This window comes from Apis mellifera, linkage group LG4 (genome assembly GCF_003254395.2).
Source record: "Apis mellifera strain DH4 linkage group LG4, Amel_HAv3.1, whole genome shotgun sequence".
Taxonomy (NCBI): domain Eukaryota; kingdom Metazoa; phylum Arthropoda; class Insecta; order Hymenoptera; family Apidae; genus Apis; species Apis mellifera.
The window spans coordinates 11736376-11749945 of NC_037641.1; the positions used below are offsets into that span (position 1 = coordinate 11736376).

Genomic DNA, 13570 nt, shown 5'->3' on the forward strand with positions numbered 1-13570 from the left:
ACGATCTTTCGTTCGAGGTATTCCAGCATCTCTCCCCCAATCTTTTATTTCCGAAAGAATGGAAGAAGAGCGGGATTCGCGGTCGGTTTTGCAATGTAAACGACACCTCTGGGTGTCGTCGTCGTCCCGATACACCAAAGGTTTCTGGAAGATCCTCTCCTCTCCCCGCTCCTCTTCGCTCTAATTGCGACCACTTTGCTCTCCGAAATCCGCCGTTAATCGGATCGAATTATCCCCCAACGGGGTCGAGATCGCTTCGAACGAAGGCTAAACCTACGATTCGATTGGTCCGGAAAAAAGAAAAGAAAAGAAGAAGGATCGTTCCCTTTGAAACGAAGGGAGAACGAGAGTTAAAGATCGAAGGAAAAGAGATCGGAGGAGGAGGGAGGAAGCGAAGAGGTCCGCGAGTTGGAAAAACAATGAAGTCTCTCTCCTCTCTCTCCCCCCCGTAGATGGAGAGAAGGAAGATTGCAGGATCGCAAGGAAAGCCTCTCCTCGATCCGCGCGTAAGAATCGAGGAACGTTAACTCGAGATTGGGAAGTTCAGCCGATCGTGTGATTACATTGGCTGGCCGAGTATCGTATCGGAAAGTAAAAGGAAATCGAGGATAAGGGGTCGATGCACGAGCTGTATCCTCGTCGTCGATAATGCGGAGGATCGTGAAGCCTCGGCCTCGACAATTTAAAGAAGAATCGAATGGAAATTACGTAAAGAAAAGGGAAACGGATACGAAGATCGGCGTTAATTAATTTGTCTCAGGTTGCAGGAGATCGAAAGCGAGGCAGGTATCCATTCGATCCGTGATGGATACGTCCGCGAAACAGTGTACAGGGACAGACCAGCAAGGACGACCGATGCTCGGTCGGGGATAGCCACTCCGGTATTTCCCTTTTGCGGCCTGCCTCTCCGCCCGTTTAAATCCCGACGGCAACGCCGTACGACCAGTCTCTTGGCTGCTCGACAAATTAATCGGTCCCGATGGTACGCCAATTCCGAGGATTCCGGCCCTGCCGTCCATGCCGATCGATCGGATCTACCTTAACGGATATCCGCCTCCCCCCCTCCTCCTTCGCTCTTTCGCCCACCGAATCTTCTCCCCTCGCTTTTCATCGATCCCGTGCAATTAACTGCGACGCGCCAACAACGCCCCCTACCATCGATCCCCGTTTCGACCACCCCTGCTAATTCCATTCGTTCCTCCCAGTCGTCGTACGCGTAAACGGCCTAGCATCTAACGTTGTCGAGCTCGAATCGAAGGCTAAGTTTCGTCTCGGTGAAACAACGAATCCTTCCATTCGAATCCTTTTTTCAAACACAAACATTTTACAACATCATTCTACGTATTTCAGTATCGCGGTGAGAGAAAGGGTCTCGCGGTTTCAGAGTCGAAAGTTTGGACGCTAACAGGAGCGGCTATTTGGACGTTTGGAGGGCAGGGAGAGGATACGAAGTAGGGGCAAGTGTCTGAGGCATACATTATGCTAAGTCGGCCATTAGAGGGGTGAAATATGGTTCGCGTGCCCTAGTCAGTTAGAATCCACTCTCTCTCTCTCTCTCTCTCTCCTTATCCTTTCCAGACAAACCTCGAGAAGGCCGCTCGTGATCCCGCTTATTTCCAATACTCCGACAACCGTTAATTGGCACCGCGATGGGTTCTCGCGTTTCGTTCCCTTCCTCCTCCTTCCTCTTCGCTCCGCACGGGACCCTCCCCCCTCCCGTTTAAAGAACGGCAAGCGGGGGGAGAATCGGTAAGGGACGACACGTCCGTGGAATCGGATTCCATCCGAAGGACGCGATCGATTCGAATTTTTCCAGCCAATTCCAGCGCGTGGAGGAAGGGATCCGCTGTGTGCGTGTCTGTGTACACGCTCGTCCGTCGGTTCCGCTTAATTGGCGGGAGCGTGGATCGGATTCCGGAGCGAGTCGATAACGCGGCCGCCAAGGATATATCTGGTTTCAGTCACATCTGCTCTACACAACCACCTCGATCGGTGTGAGAGAGAGAGAGAGAGAGAGTCGTGCCAAGAGGATTCTCGGTTATTGATATCGGGAAACAGGTTGGCCGTTCCTCCGTCGATCTTAATCGAATCAAACGGTGAAGCGGCAAGACTCGAGAAGACGTGTCTCTATTATTTATCATTCTTAACTCGTCCAGGCAAAGGAGGTGAAGGGAGACCAAGGTTACTCGAACGCGAATGGAAACGGAGGAATAATGAAACTTTGCCGCGGTTATACGGGGAATTTAATTTCATTCGTCGCTTAACCGCGACAACTCGAACGTTTCGTCGCGAGTTTAGATTAAGTTCTCCCCCAGCCGGGGCAATATTTTTATCGCGGTCGTTGTATCACCGGCCAACGATTCCCGAGATTGGAACGCGTCTTTTGATTAAAGAAAGAAAAGAGAAGAAAGGGAATCTTACTTCTCCATTTTCTTTTCCATCTTCTTTTCTTTTTTTTTTGGAGGAGGGGGCTGATAGTTTCATTCAACAACGATCGAGTTTCAACGACGAGAGAAATTTTATTCGGGTAACGACGGACCGCGATCGAAGCTGCAATCTGCGATATCTTTTTTAATAATATCCCTTTTTCTCTCTGTACGAGCGTCTGCTCGCGAAAGATAATAAAGTCATCCACCCCTCCGTTTCCACCGGTTTTCTTTTCGCCTCGCCTCGGATCCCCCTCGTTCTCCTCCACTTTTAACTCCTCCAAATGGGGGATCGCCATCTTCTCCTGTTATTAGCAGTTCCAACTTATCCCTCTCCTTCCCCCTCTCCTCCATTCTCCTCCACTCGTTCGTTCATTCTCCCCCGTCCCCTTCATGGCCTCGACGTCCTCGAAAAGTAATTCGGCCGCTCGCCGTATTTCAATAATACGAAGAAAATCATCGTAATTTCGCAGTCGAGACGTCCCGTTCATGAATCACAATTATCCCTCTCCCATCTTATCCCCCTAATTGTTTTGTTGAACTCTCGTTAACCCCTTCCACCCTCCGTCTTGCTTCTCGAGGGAGGGGGAGAGGAGGGCGAGAAGGCGAATCGAAATTTCCTTGTTTCGCGGTTTAAACCACGGTTCCGCGGTTAAACGTTCCTCGGATGAATCTTTAAACATCCGCATAAATAAGAGACGGATATTTCCCTTCTTCGGCGAAATGAAAGTTTCATGGTTAATTCAATTATTCATCGGGACGATAAATACGCGAGCGAGTGGAATAACACGAGAGGGGTATCTGAGGGCTGGGCTGAATTTCAAACACCATCGAGAGACACCATCGATCGAGAAAATAACAGCCTCCAACTATCCCCTCCCCTCGTTGTTGAAAGCCTCCAAAGAAGAGAGGCGACTCGTCTCTCCCTCCCTCCCTCCCTCTCTCTCTACTCGAGGAAACTTAATGAATTCCCAACGGGTCCAACGCAAATATTTTACTTTCCGCGAATATTATAACAAATTCAAATCCGGATCTTGAGAGCGGGCCAATCGGTCGCGTCTTTGCACATAAATTTTCTCGTAATTACGCGCAATTTATTCGACTATATAACAACCGAGAGCGATTGTACAGGTCTATACAACTTTCTCGTCCAACTTTCGAGTCATCGGTCGATCGCCGCCTCCCTCCCCTTTCTCACTCTTCTGAGAACAACTTACGAATCTACTATCCAACTATCTCGCAAGATCAGCTTTGCAAGACCAAACTTCGACTTCGTTCTTTTTATTGCGCCACTCGAATCGAATTATCACTCTGTATCCCGAACAAATTCAATTCCATTCCATCGTTGCCCCACTCCGAATAAACAAACACCCCTTCTCCCTGCTTACCAATCTCCTCACACGCAAAGATCGAATCGCGATTAGACCAGAGGAAAAAAAAGGGGAGAGGGGGAAGAGAGAAAGAAATGAAAGATCTTGATCCCTTTCTCTCTTATCTTCCCTCCCGCTCCGAATTCTCGACGACTCGATTCGGATCTCATTTCGCACTCGTCACGTCCCCTAACCTCGCCGCCACTTTCTCCTGCCTTCTCCTCCCCGTGAGAAGGATTATGAAAATCCGAAGGCGGCGAGCGGAACCGAGCCGGATAATCGTAGCCGTCTTCCTCCGCCGAATTATTTCCGCCGCAATTCGCCGTCCGAGAAGAGGGTTGGGGCGAGAGGAGGGTAAAGAAGGGAGGAGAGGCCGATCGTTATCGAGGCACGATCCGCCAACGCACGCACGCACGCAGTTTTCAACCACATTTCAACCCCCGTTAATTGATATACCCATTGCGATATCCGTTGGGATTATCAGTCGATGTCGATAACGAAGCTCGATGATACCACGTGAACAAAGGATATAAACTATTATTAGGGGAATGTTAAAAAGAAAGGTGAAGATTTCAACCCTCGTTAATTGATGAGAAGATATCCGTTGCGATATGGTGACGATTATCGGTTGACAACGAAGGGTGTATCTGTAATTAGGGGAATGTTAAAAAGAAAGGTGAAGATTTCAACCTTCGTTAATTGATAAGAAGATATCTATTGCGTTGTGGTGACGATTATCAGTCAATATCAATAATGGAGCTCGATGATACGTGACGTGAGCAAAAGATATTATTAGGGGAATGTTAAAAAGAAAAGTGAAGAGAGGAGGAGCGCAGTTTTCAACCCCTGTTAATTAATAAAAAGGTATTGCGTTGCGATATCCGTGGGAACGATTATCATCACGATTATCAGTCAATATCGATAACGGAGCTCAATAATACAACGTGAACAAAGGATTTACCTTTGTTATTAGAGGAATATTAAAAAGAAAGGTGGAGAAGGGTGCACGCAGTTTTCAATCACATTTCAACCCCCGTTAATTAATAAGAAATTATCCGTTGTGTTGTGGTGACGATTATCAGTCAATAACGGATACGAAGGGTGTACCTTTGTTATTAGAGGAATATTAAAAAGAAAGGTGGAGAAGGGTGCACGCAGTTTTCAACTATTTCACTCCCTTAATTGATAAGAAGATGATCTATTGCGTTGTGGTGACGATTATTAGTCGATAACGGAGCTTGATGATAGAACAAAGGATGTACCTGTTATTAGAAAAATGTTAAAAAAAGAAAGCTAGAGAAGGGTGTACGTGGTTTTCAACCCCCGTTAATTAATAAGAAGATATCCGTTGCGATACCGGTCAATATCGATAACGGAGCTCGATGATAGAACAAAGGGTGTACCTGTTATTAGGGGAATGTTAAAAAGAAAGGAGGAGGGGGAGGATGAAATTACACGAGGCCAAATTTATATATATATATATATATATATATTATATGTATATATATCAGGGGACCGGAAGCCTTTGTCCCGATGGCGATGCTTGCAACGATATTACCAGGGCCCAATTATCCTCACTCGATCATCTCTCTATATCGCGATATACTACCCCCTCTCCTCCCAAGCGTAATTCATCGGGATGATGAAAACGCGTTACGAAACATATATACATATATACGCAATGCGTGTAATGATACAACCGTGAGAGAAAAAGGAACGATAAAAAAATTCTTCTCCCGAATCGATCGATAATGGACGGATAAAATTAGAGAGAACGGTAGTCGTAATCGGGAGACGCGCTTGATTGATTTTAGATTTCATTCCACGGCGTATCCAACTTCCCTATCCCAGCATATACATATACATATCGTCTTCAAACACCTTAAACATTCGGCTCAAAGGATCCTCCGGTGTTTGCCGCGCTTCGAGTGTAATCAGGAGGGGAGGAGTGGCGCGTGTTTGCCGAGCAAAGATTCTCGAATGTTGGCGCGTGTAAGGCGGTGGAGGACAGCGTTCCCGTAAGCATCATAATTCCCTGCCCCCCTCCTCCTCTTCCCCGGGGGAAATTTCGTACCTTTCCGGATGGAATAATAGAGAATAGAGTGGGGGGCAGGGAGGAAGTTTACATAAGGCGTTGTGTAACTCGCGATCGATCGACTCGATAATTGTCCACGAAACGATAATTAGCGGCACGCGGACATCGCAGGCCGCTTGTACAATGGCCGATCAGGCGCTACCAATACCGGTATCGATAATCATCCGGTAACCTGTTCTGTTGGCAATAGAGTTACCTTGATAGCATTGATCGATGCCCGGGCCACGGCTGATGTTGATCGACCTCTCGTAATAATTATCCAAGACTGACTGGTACAATGCGCACGTGACACTCGCATGATGTATGTAACGGTCATGTTAATATCCACGATAATCCCTCTTCCCCCCGGACAAGTGTAATTGCCCGTTACGTTACATTCGATTTCTCTTCTCCTCGGGAATCGAGACGAATCGAGAATCTCCGTTTCCTCTCTCCCTCCACCCCCAATTTTTCTCTCCTCCTTCGTTTCCACTTTTAATCAACGAGTTTCCATGAGGGAGGAAAAAGTAGTGGTCGCGAACGAAATATTTTGAAGGGAGATTAATTGGATCGCTGGTTTTCCGGATTCGAAACCGAGTTAACATTGCACGTTCCTTTTAATTCGCGTCGTAACGCAATTACTTATTGGAAATATCCACCGCGTCTCGATAACTTTGAAAATAAAAATCTGGAAAGAAAGAAGAGGGGAGGAAGAACGATTCGAAGGCAGAATTCGAAGAAAGGGCGAAGAAGAAATTTTCATAATTGGAAGGAACCTTGGATGACGCGCTCGGTCGAGCTCGAATCCAGCCAAGTTGGGCTGTTCCCGGATTGTTCGAGTCGACCATCCCCCTCCCCTCGGACGCGGTGGTCGACGCTCGTTTAACACGATGCGCCGTTCGGTTTATCGTCAAATGAAACGGAAGAATTCAATTTGGATTCTCCCCGACCGTTCAACGCTGCCAGCTTTCGAGAATTGCGAGAAGGGGAGGAGGAGAAGGAGGAGGGAGGCACATCCCAGGGCAGGGAGGGGGGAAAAGTCGCGGGGAGAAGATGTCCCGGAAAGTGTTTTCCGTCCTCGTCGAACGGAACACATAAATCTCGGCTGCCGGGATAAGAAATTCTGGATGACTGCTCGCGGTTGATCGAATTTCACGCTCCCCCGATCTCGTCGCCTCCGCTACCGAATCGGCCCGTATTACGACCAGGATCGAGTGTATCCATTCAACCGTCTACCGTCCGATCAAATTAAACCCGTTAAATAACCAGGGGATTGGAACGTCCAAGGAGCTAATTATTTTCGCTTCCAAGACGGGTCAATTCGTGGCTCCCATAAATCCCATAAATGTCGTGAGACGAGATTCATCTCGAAAAGATTCGATTTTGAAAGATTCAAATTCGGAAAGAACGTTGCAACATCTGTTCGTTCCACCTTCGATCCGAATAACATCCACGATCGAATTTCTTAAGTTAGAAGAAGCGTGAAAAGCAAGGGAATCGATCGATGGATATCGTAAGATATACGAAGAGACGAGTTTGGCGCGAGAGAGAGCGGTGGAAGAGGGTCACAATGGATCTCTTCAACTATCCGGAGGGGGGGCACTCGACGTCGCAAACAAGCCTCTTGTTGGCGGCCAACGACGAACCAAGCGAGCGACGATAAATTCCGCAAATATAAGCAGCCGAACGAATTACACCGTTCAGAATCTCGTATCTCCTTTCCCCACCAACGGCCGACTTACCGATCCGAGGTGGAGGGAACAGAGAGAGAGAGAGAGGAGGAAGAAGCCCGTCCTGCGCACGACGACCACGAGCGCAGCTGCTCTCCCGCATACCATCGGCCACGCGAGCTTTTTCGATGACCTGCACGAAGCCGAGTGGAGCGAGGGTCAGCTTCTGGAACACTGTCTGGACAAATAGGGGGGGGAATTCGTTGGGGTAATTCCGAACAGCTGGCCAATGCCTGACCAGATTGCCTTTTGTGTTTGTCTAATACCCTTACGCGGACCAAACGCCCCGAATCCGATAACTTTTCCACCGCTATTTTTCCAACCGGAGGAGAAAACGTGGCAAATTTAATCCGGGAATCTGGTGTATGTGGCTCGAAATAAAATATCTATTTCCCCTCTCCCTTTATATATGTATATATATGAACGTCCATGTGAAATTGGTCATCTATTACGAGATGGAAAATTCGTTCTCGTCTCTCCCGATTTAAATATTCTCGGAAAGGGTTGGAAAGAGAGACGAGAGGATGGAACGGGACGTCGATGGAAGCTAGGATCGCCAGCATCGCTCCATGAAAACGTTCCTCTATCGAGGCTCGGGGAAATTGGGGAGAGGAACAGGCATGCGACCGCAAAAGCGGCACGCTGACGTGATTACGTAAATGCTTGGCCTGTATATATATATATGTATCCCCGACTATATATATATATATATACATAGCTCTCTGTGTTATTTGCCTCTCCGTTACGTTCCGAATAAAAACAGAGGAAGAGAGAAAGTTGTCATTTTTTCGCGTCGTACATCGTTCGAGAATAGGCGGGAACGACTCGGCGATGGAAAATAAAATGTTTACGCTTGCTGCTCGTTCCGATGTCATCGATCCGATGCGAGAATCTCAAGGGTGGGCGAAATGGTGGGCAAACGAAGCGTGAAAATATTCGAAAATTCGGGATGGGACGTCTGGAAATTACGAAAGACGAGAAATGGGAAAGCGCGGGGAGGAGTGTCGAAGGAATGCGGCGCGGGAGGCGACGAGTGGGGGCGAACAGCGTTCGTGCAACGAACGAAGGAAATTCGTGCAATAAACGGGGTTGGACGCGTGCCAACTATTTTTATCGGCTCGGCCCACCGTTCGATCCACCGGGTCCGAAGAAATAATGCCATCCGTAACCATCCGTATCGTGATCGTTGCTCCGCCTCGATGCATTTTCGTCCATTTTCTTGCGAATATTTTCGTCGGGTCAGTCGAAGGGAACACGACCCAGCCGATTTCTCGATTTCTCCTTCGAGAACGATTCGAGAAGAGGTGACGAGATCTTGTTTAATTTGTCATTCGTTTAATTTGTTCTCGATTCCGGGATAAGATAGGGGAAGGAAAATTCGCGGTATCGAATATTCCCTCGGTTCATTAAACGCGCCCTCCCGTAAATTCGATTAACGGCAACCAAGTTTTTCGGTCGATCGGTGGCGGCTGCTAGACGGTTAATTAAGAGTGTCATCGGTGGAAGGAAATTCCCTTGGATGGAAAAGTGGTCGTCTCTCCGGTTCCTCTCCGGTCTAATCGATAATTCGAAGGTACACCTTCCTGATACACCGTCCGCGATGATCCTCGCTGGAACGAAGAGAGAGAGAGAGAGAAGAACAGCATTAACCTGTATCGATCTAATTATTACACCGGTAATAAGAGAGCAGGAGGAGAAAACGGAGGGATGGAGAGGAGAGGAAGGGGCAGTGGCAGGCTCTCGAGTTTCCCGCGATTGCGTCAAGTCAGCGGGAAAGTTTGGGAGCCGTGGCGCCTCGAGTAACGTCATCCCATCATCTCTCGCTCTCCCGATGTATATATATATATATATATATATATATATATATATATATATATTCTTGGTACACGATGTTACGCGCACCAAGGATCTCTGTACAACGATACCGAAGCCTTGGGGGGACCAGTTACCGCTTCGACGCGCTCTCCTTTCCTCGGGTTATCGCATTACTAATGGTCGACGTGGTAATGGCTTCAGACACCCGATAGCTTTTCCACCACGCTCGTGACGTCAACGCTCCAACGTTCCACGCCATCCGTCGCAACGCATCTCGCGTCCTCCTCGATCGGCGAATTTTTCCTCGATTCAATTTCCCTCTCGCCGTAATTGCGTCGTCAGGGGGAAGCAACGGTTAATTGGGGTAATTTTTCCGACGCTTCGCGCGAGATGGTTTCCGATATTTGATATTCGAATGGATTCGAAACGAGTGCGAATGAAAGAAGAGTGAATCGAAAAGGGGGGAAGGAATAAGGAGAATCCACTTTCCTCCCCTCCCTTCGTATGCTCTACTCGAGATAATCTCCCGGAACGTACGATCCAACGTGCTCGACGAGTAGATGCACGATTCGAGGAATAATCCGTGGATGCGACTTGAAAACGAGCACGGCCTCTCGTAAATTGAGCGGACCGTTTCCGGAACCGATTCTTCCCAGCTTCAAAATATATCCCAGGAAGCGGGATCCTCTCCTCGCTTCGCGCGCGTGTTGCTTTCGTGCACGAGGAGGAGGAGGAGGAGGAGGGTGGAATTGAACGACGCGGACCGATCACTTGGACGTTGGCTCCTCTCTCCCCCTCTCTCGAAAGATAAATCGCGTGGGCGGGCGAGCCGTCGAAGAAGCTAACGGCGTAACAGCTACTCGGGAATATAGTTGGCGTGGCAGCCCATTCGTAACGCGATATATCAACCGCGGTGGAAAGTTTGGCTCGGGGAATGGAACGAGGGATATAGAAGTAAGTAAAAGATCGAAAGAGACCTCCCCCTTCGATCTTTCCCCGATAATGAGTAAACTTGTTTCTTTAAAAATCGTGCGTCGGATCGAACATTGAGAATATTCTTTTTTAAATCGTGGCTGAAATTTCGAAGGTTTTCGTGGAAATACAAACGAAAAAGTAGAAGTAGAAATTCTTTGTGGATATATATTCAAAATCTGAAGGAAGGAGAAGAGTAGAGTTGATGGAAAAAGAAACGATCCTTGTAACGAAAAGTCAGTTAAGTCAGTTAATTTTGAAGGGAAAGAAAACTTGGAAAAATCTCACCCCCTATATCCCCGATCGGACGAGAAATCGGAAGTAAAGTTGCACCTCGTCGGGAGTATTCCCCTCCCCTCCGACGAATGTTGGAAAAGGTTGATCGATCGATGAACGATAAAACGAGGCGGGGGAGGAGGGAAGGACGAGCGAATATTTTCAAGGGACTTTCACCCCTCTCGCCTTGTTCTCGATTAACGTTCGCCAATCGGTTATTACCCCAACGTCCCGGGATCGACGGCTCGGGGAATTTATAAAACGCGGAAGCCCCTTGTCGGAAACTACCTCCCCCGCCTCCCACTCTGATAATACGGATCCGTTCTCATTAGAAGCATCCCGCGCGCGGTGCTCGTGATCGCAAAAAAAAAAAAAAGAAAAAAAAAAAGGCAATATCCACGAGTCTCTCCGTTCCCCTCGATAATTAGCATTCCGCGTATCCGATTTCGTTCGAATCGATAGTCGAGTCGCGACTCCCCCTCCTCCCTCTCACGTGTGCAAAACGACCATCTCCTTTCTCCCGTTAATTTTCACCTCCTTTTCTCAACCTTCCCCTCACCATCCATTGTCCTTTTTATACGATCTTTCTGCCATCCTGTTACGTCCTCGAACCCCCAATCGAACCCCATTGTGCGATTATCATCCGATTGTGCTCCGTTTCCTTCGATATCTTCGATACGTGCAACGTTAACGACGTACAATATATTTTAATATCGTGTCGCGTACTTTTCTCGAGATTTAAAGAAACCCTTCCATTCACGCTCCAATCGCGTAACAAGAAATTGACTTCTCTCTTTTGCAATCTTTTCGGTTTCTCGATAAAAGCTTAACACGTAACTTGTACGTCCAAGAGAGAGAGAGATTACTGTCGCGTAAAATCCGTAAAAGGGAAGGGGCGATAACTCGCCAACATGGAAGAGGAATGACGCTACGTCGTATCCTCGATACAAATACAACGGGCGAATCGAGTAAGCGGGATCAAGCTGCTTTTCCAGTTCTCTCCTCCCTGGAACGGGGAGGGGAACGCGAGCGTCGTTAGACCGGGGGCGCGACGAAATTGCCCCGATTCGCCCCGACGTCCTTTCGCCGGATACAAAGCTGCGCCATTTTTCCCGTCGAGGTTGGTAAAGCGAAGATAAATAGTCCATCGGTCGTGCAGTCAGTCCGCGAAAAGGAAAAATCCACCGGCCTCGATACACGGATCCTCTGTGTACGTACACGCTACGTGTCTTCCATCCATGGATGTATATATATATATATATATATTTCATCCGCCAATTCGTCGCGGTTATTTTTCACGCGCATCGTGCTCGACAACCGAGTCGATTCGAATTCAACGCACGGTTTATCGAAATTAATGGATACACTCGAACCCCACTCGAGTAATCGCGACTTCGATCCCATTGAAGAGGAAGAGAGAGAGGGAGAAGGAGATAGAGGAGGTTCTCTCGAGGAATTCCCATTCATCGAGAGGCGACAAAAAATTCATTCGATTTAACCAGCCATCCCTCCCTCCTCGTTCCAATTTCGTATTCCAGCATTGATTCCGATAGCGCAAATTGATCGCGATAGATTTTACACGCCGCAAATTAATAAATTATGCAGTCGTCCCCCATCCTCCCTCCCTCCCTTCCTCCTCCTGAAACAGAATAAACCGCAGGATCCTCTCCGTTTCCCTTTTTTTTACACCTTCCTCCTCTCCTTTTCCTCGTCGAATTATAATCGCCACAACTTTTTCAAGAAAACGGAGGGGAAAAAGAAGGAAAATCGGGGCGGATCCGAGCGCGCGCGAGAAAAACTTTTTCCAACGGCCGGAGGCGAGGAGATGGTGGCGGCGTGACGACGGCGAGACGACGATGGGAGGAGTGGGACGGGGTTGATTTAAGCCGGCAGACATTAGCACCTCGTGGGGTTGTCCCCTCGTCGCCACCGGTATCGCATTACCCGACGTTCTGCCCGATCGAGATAGCGCGCGAGCCCCGTCCCCGCCCCTCGCCTCGACCACTCGGGGCGACACCCTCGCGCCCCTCGACATCCACTTGGAGATCTTGGAAACTCAGTTTGGAAAGTTGCGCATTCATCGCGGCAACCATCCACTCCTCTATCGACGCGACTCCCTCCCCAAATCCCATTTCGCCCTGATACACGCACTCTTCCGCCACCCTCTCACGGAATCCCTCCTCTCCAAACTGGTGCGACGAAAACACGTTTCGCGCCCGAGGCACGCGCGTCTTTAATTTCTCGTTCCTTCTCCCTTCCAGGGGGGAGGAGAGGGAGGAGAAACGATTAACAAGGTACGACTCGACGAGAAAAAAGGGGAGGGGGAAAGAGAAAGTTCGAGACGAAAAATTATTCGCGATACTTTCGCGAAGGGTAGTTTTAGCCTCCCCCTCTCCAGGAACTTTGGCCGCAAGTTGGAAAATTCGTATGAAAATCGAGGAACGTGCAGGAAATGTTTAACGAATATACGGATAATGGAGGGGGGCTTTTATTTTTCGTTCCGTGGCGGATAATAGGAAATTGGTCGATGAGACAATAGGAGTGTTGCTAAAACGGGCCTTCCTGTCCATTGTTACCGCTACGTTGCCTTCATATAGGAGGAGGGGGTTCGTTCTACTCTCTTTCTCTTTCTCTCTCGGTTCGATGATTATCGCTCGGCTAAAACAAACTATTTTCCCCGATGAAACGCTCGCTCGTTTCCCCGCTCTTTCCGTATCGATTCTCTGCGCCAGCTTCCACACGAGTTATGAAAATTACTCGCGTTTCTAAAACAGAGAGGGAGAGAGAGAGAGATGGAAAGACAAACTCAAACTCCTTCGTGATTCGTTCCCTCGTTCGATTCGTATTCCCGCGTCAATTTTGTCCAACGATACTCCAACGATACTTGTTTGATCTATTCTCGACGTG

At 48.3% G+C, this 13570-nt stretch overlaps 1 protein-coding gene across 4 annotated transcripts in view; it reads right to left on the reverse strand.

The window, feature by feature from the left end:
- LOC408787 (transmembrane and TPR repeat-containing protein CG4341) overlaps nt 1-13570 on the reverse strand; it is a 127118-nt gene that overhangs the window by 87145 nt on the left and 26403 nt on the right. Inside the window, exon 1 of one of the 4 annotated variants that reach the window (XM_006567200.3) lies at nt 6088-6113. The exons of the other annotated variants lie outside the window; for them this stretch is intronic. Coding sequence (XP_006567263.1) covers nt 6088-6098 — 11 coding nt within the window. The 5' untranslated portion in view covers nt 6099-6113. Of the gene's footprint in view, nt 1-6087; nt 6114-13570 lie in introns of those variants that run through there. 4 annotated transcript variants of the gene reach the window in all.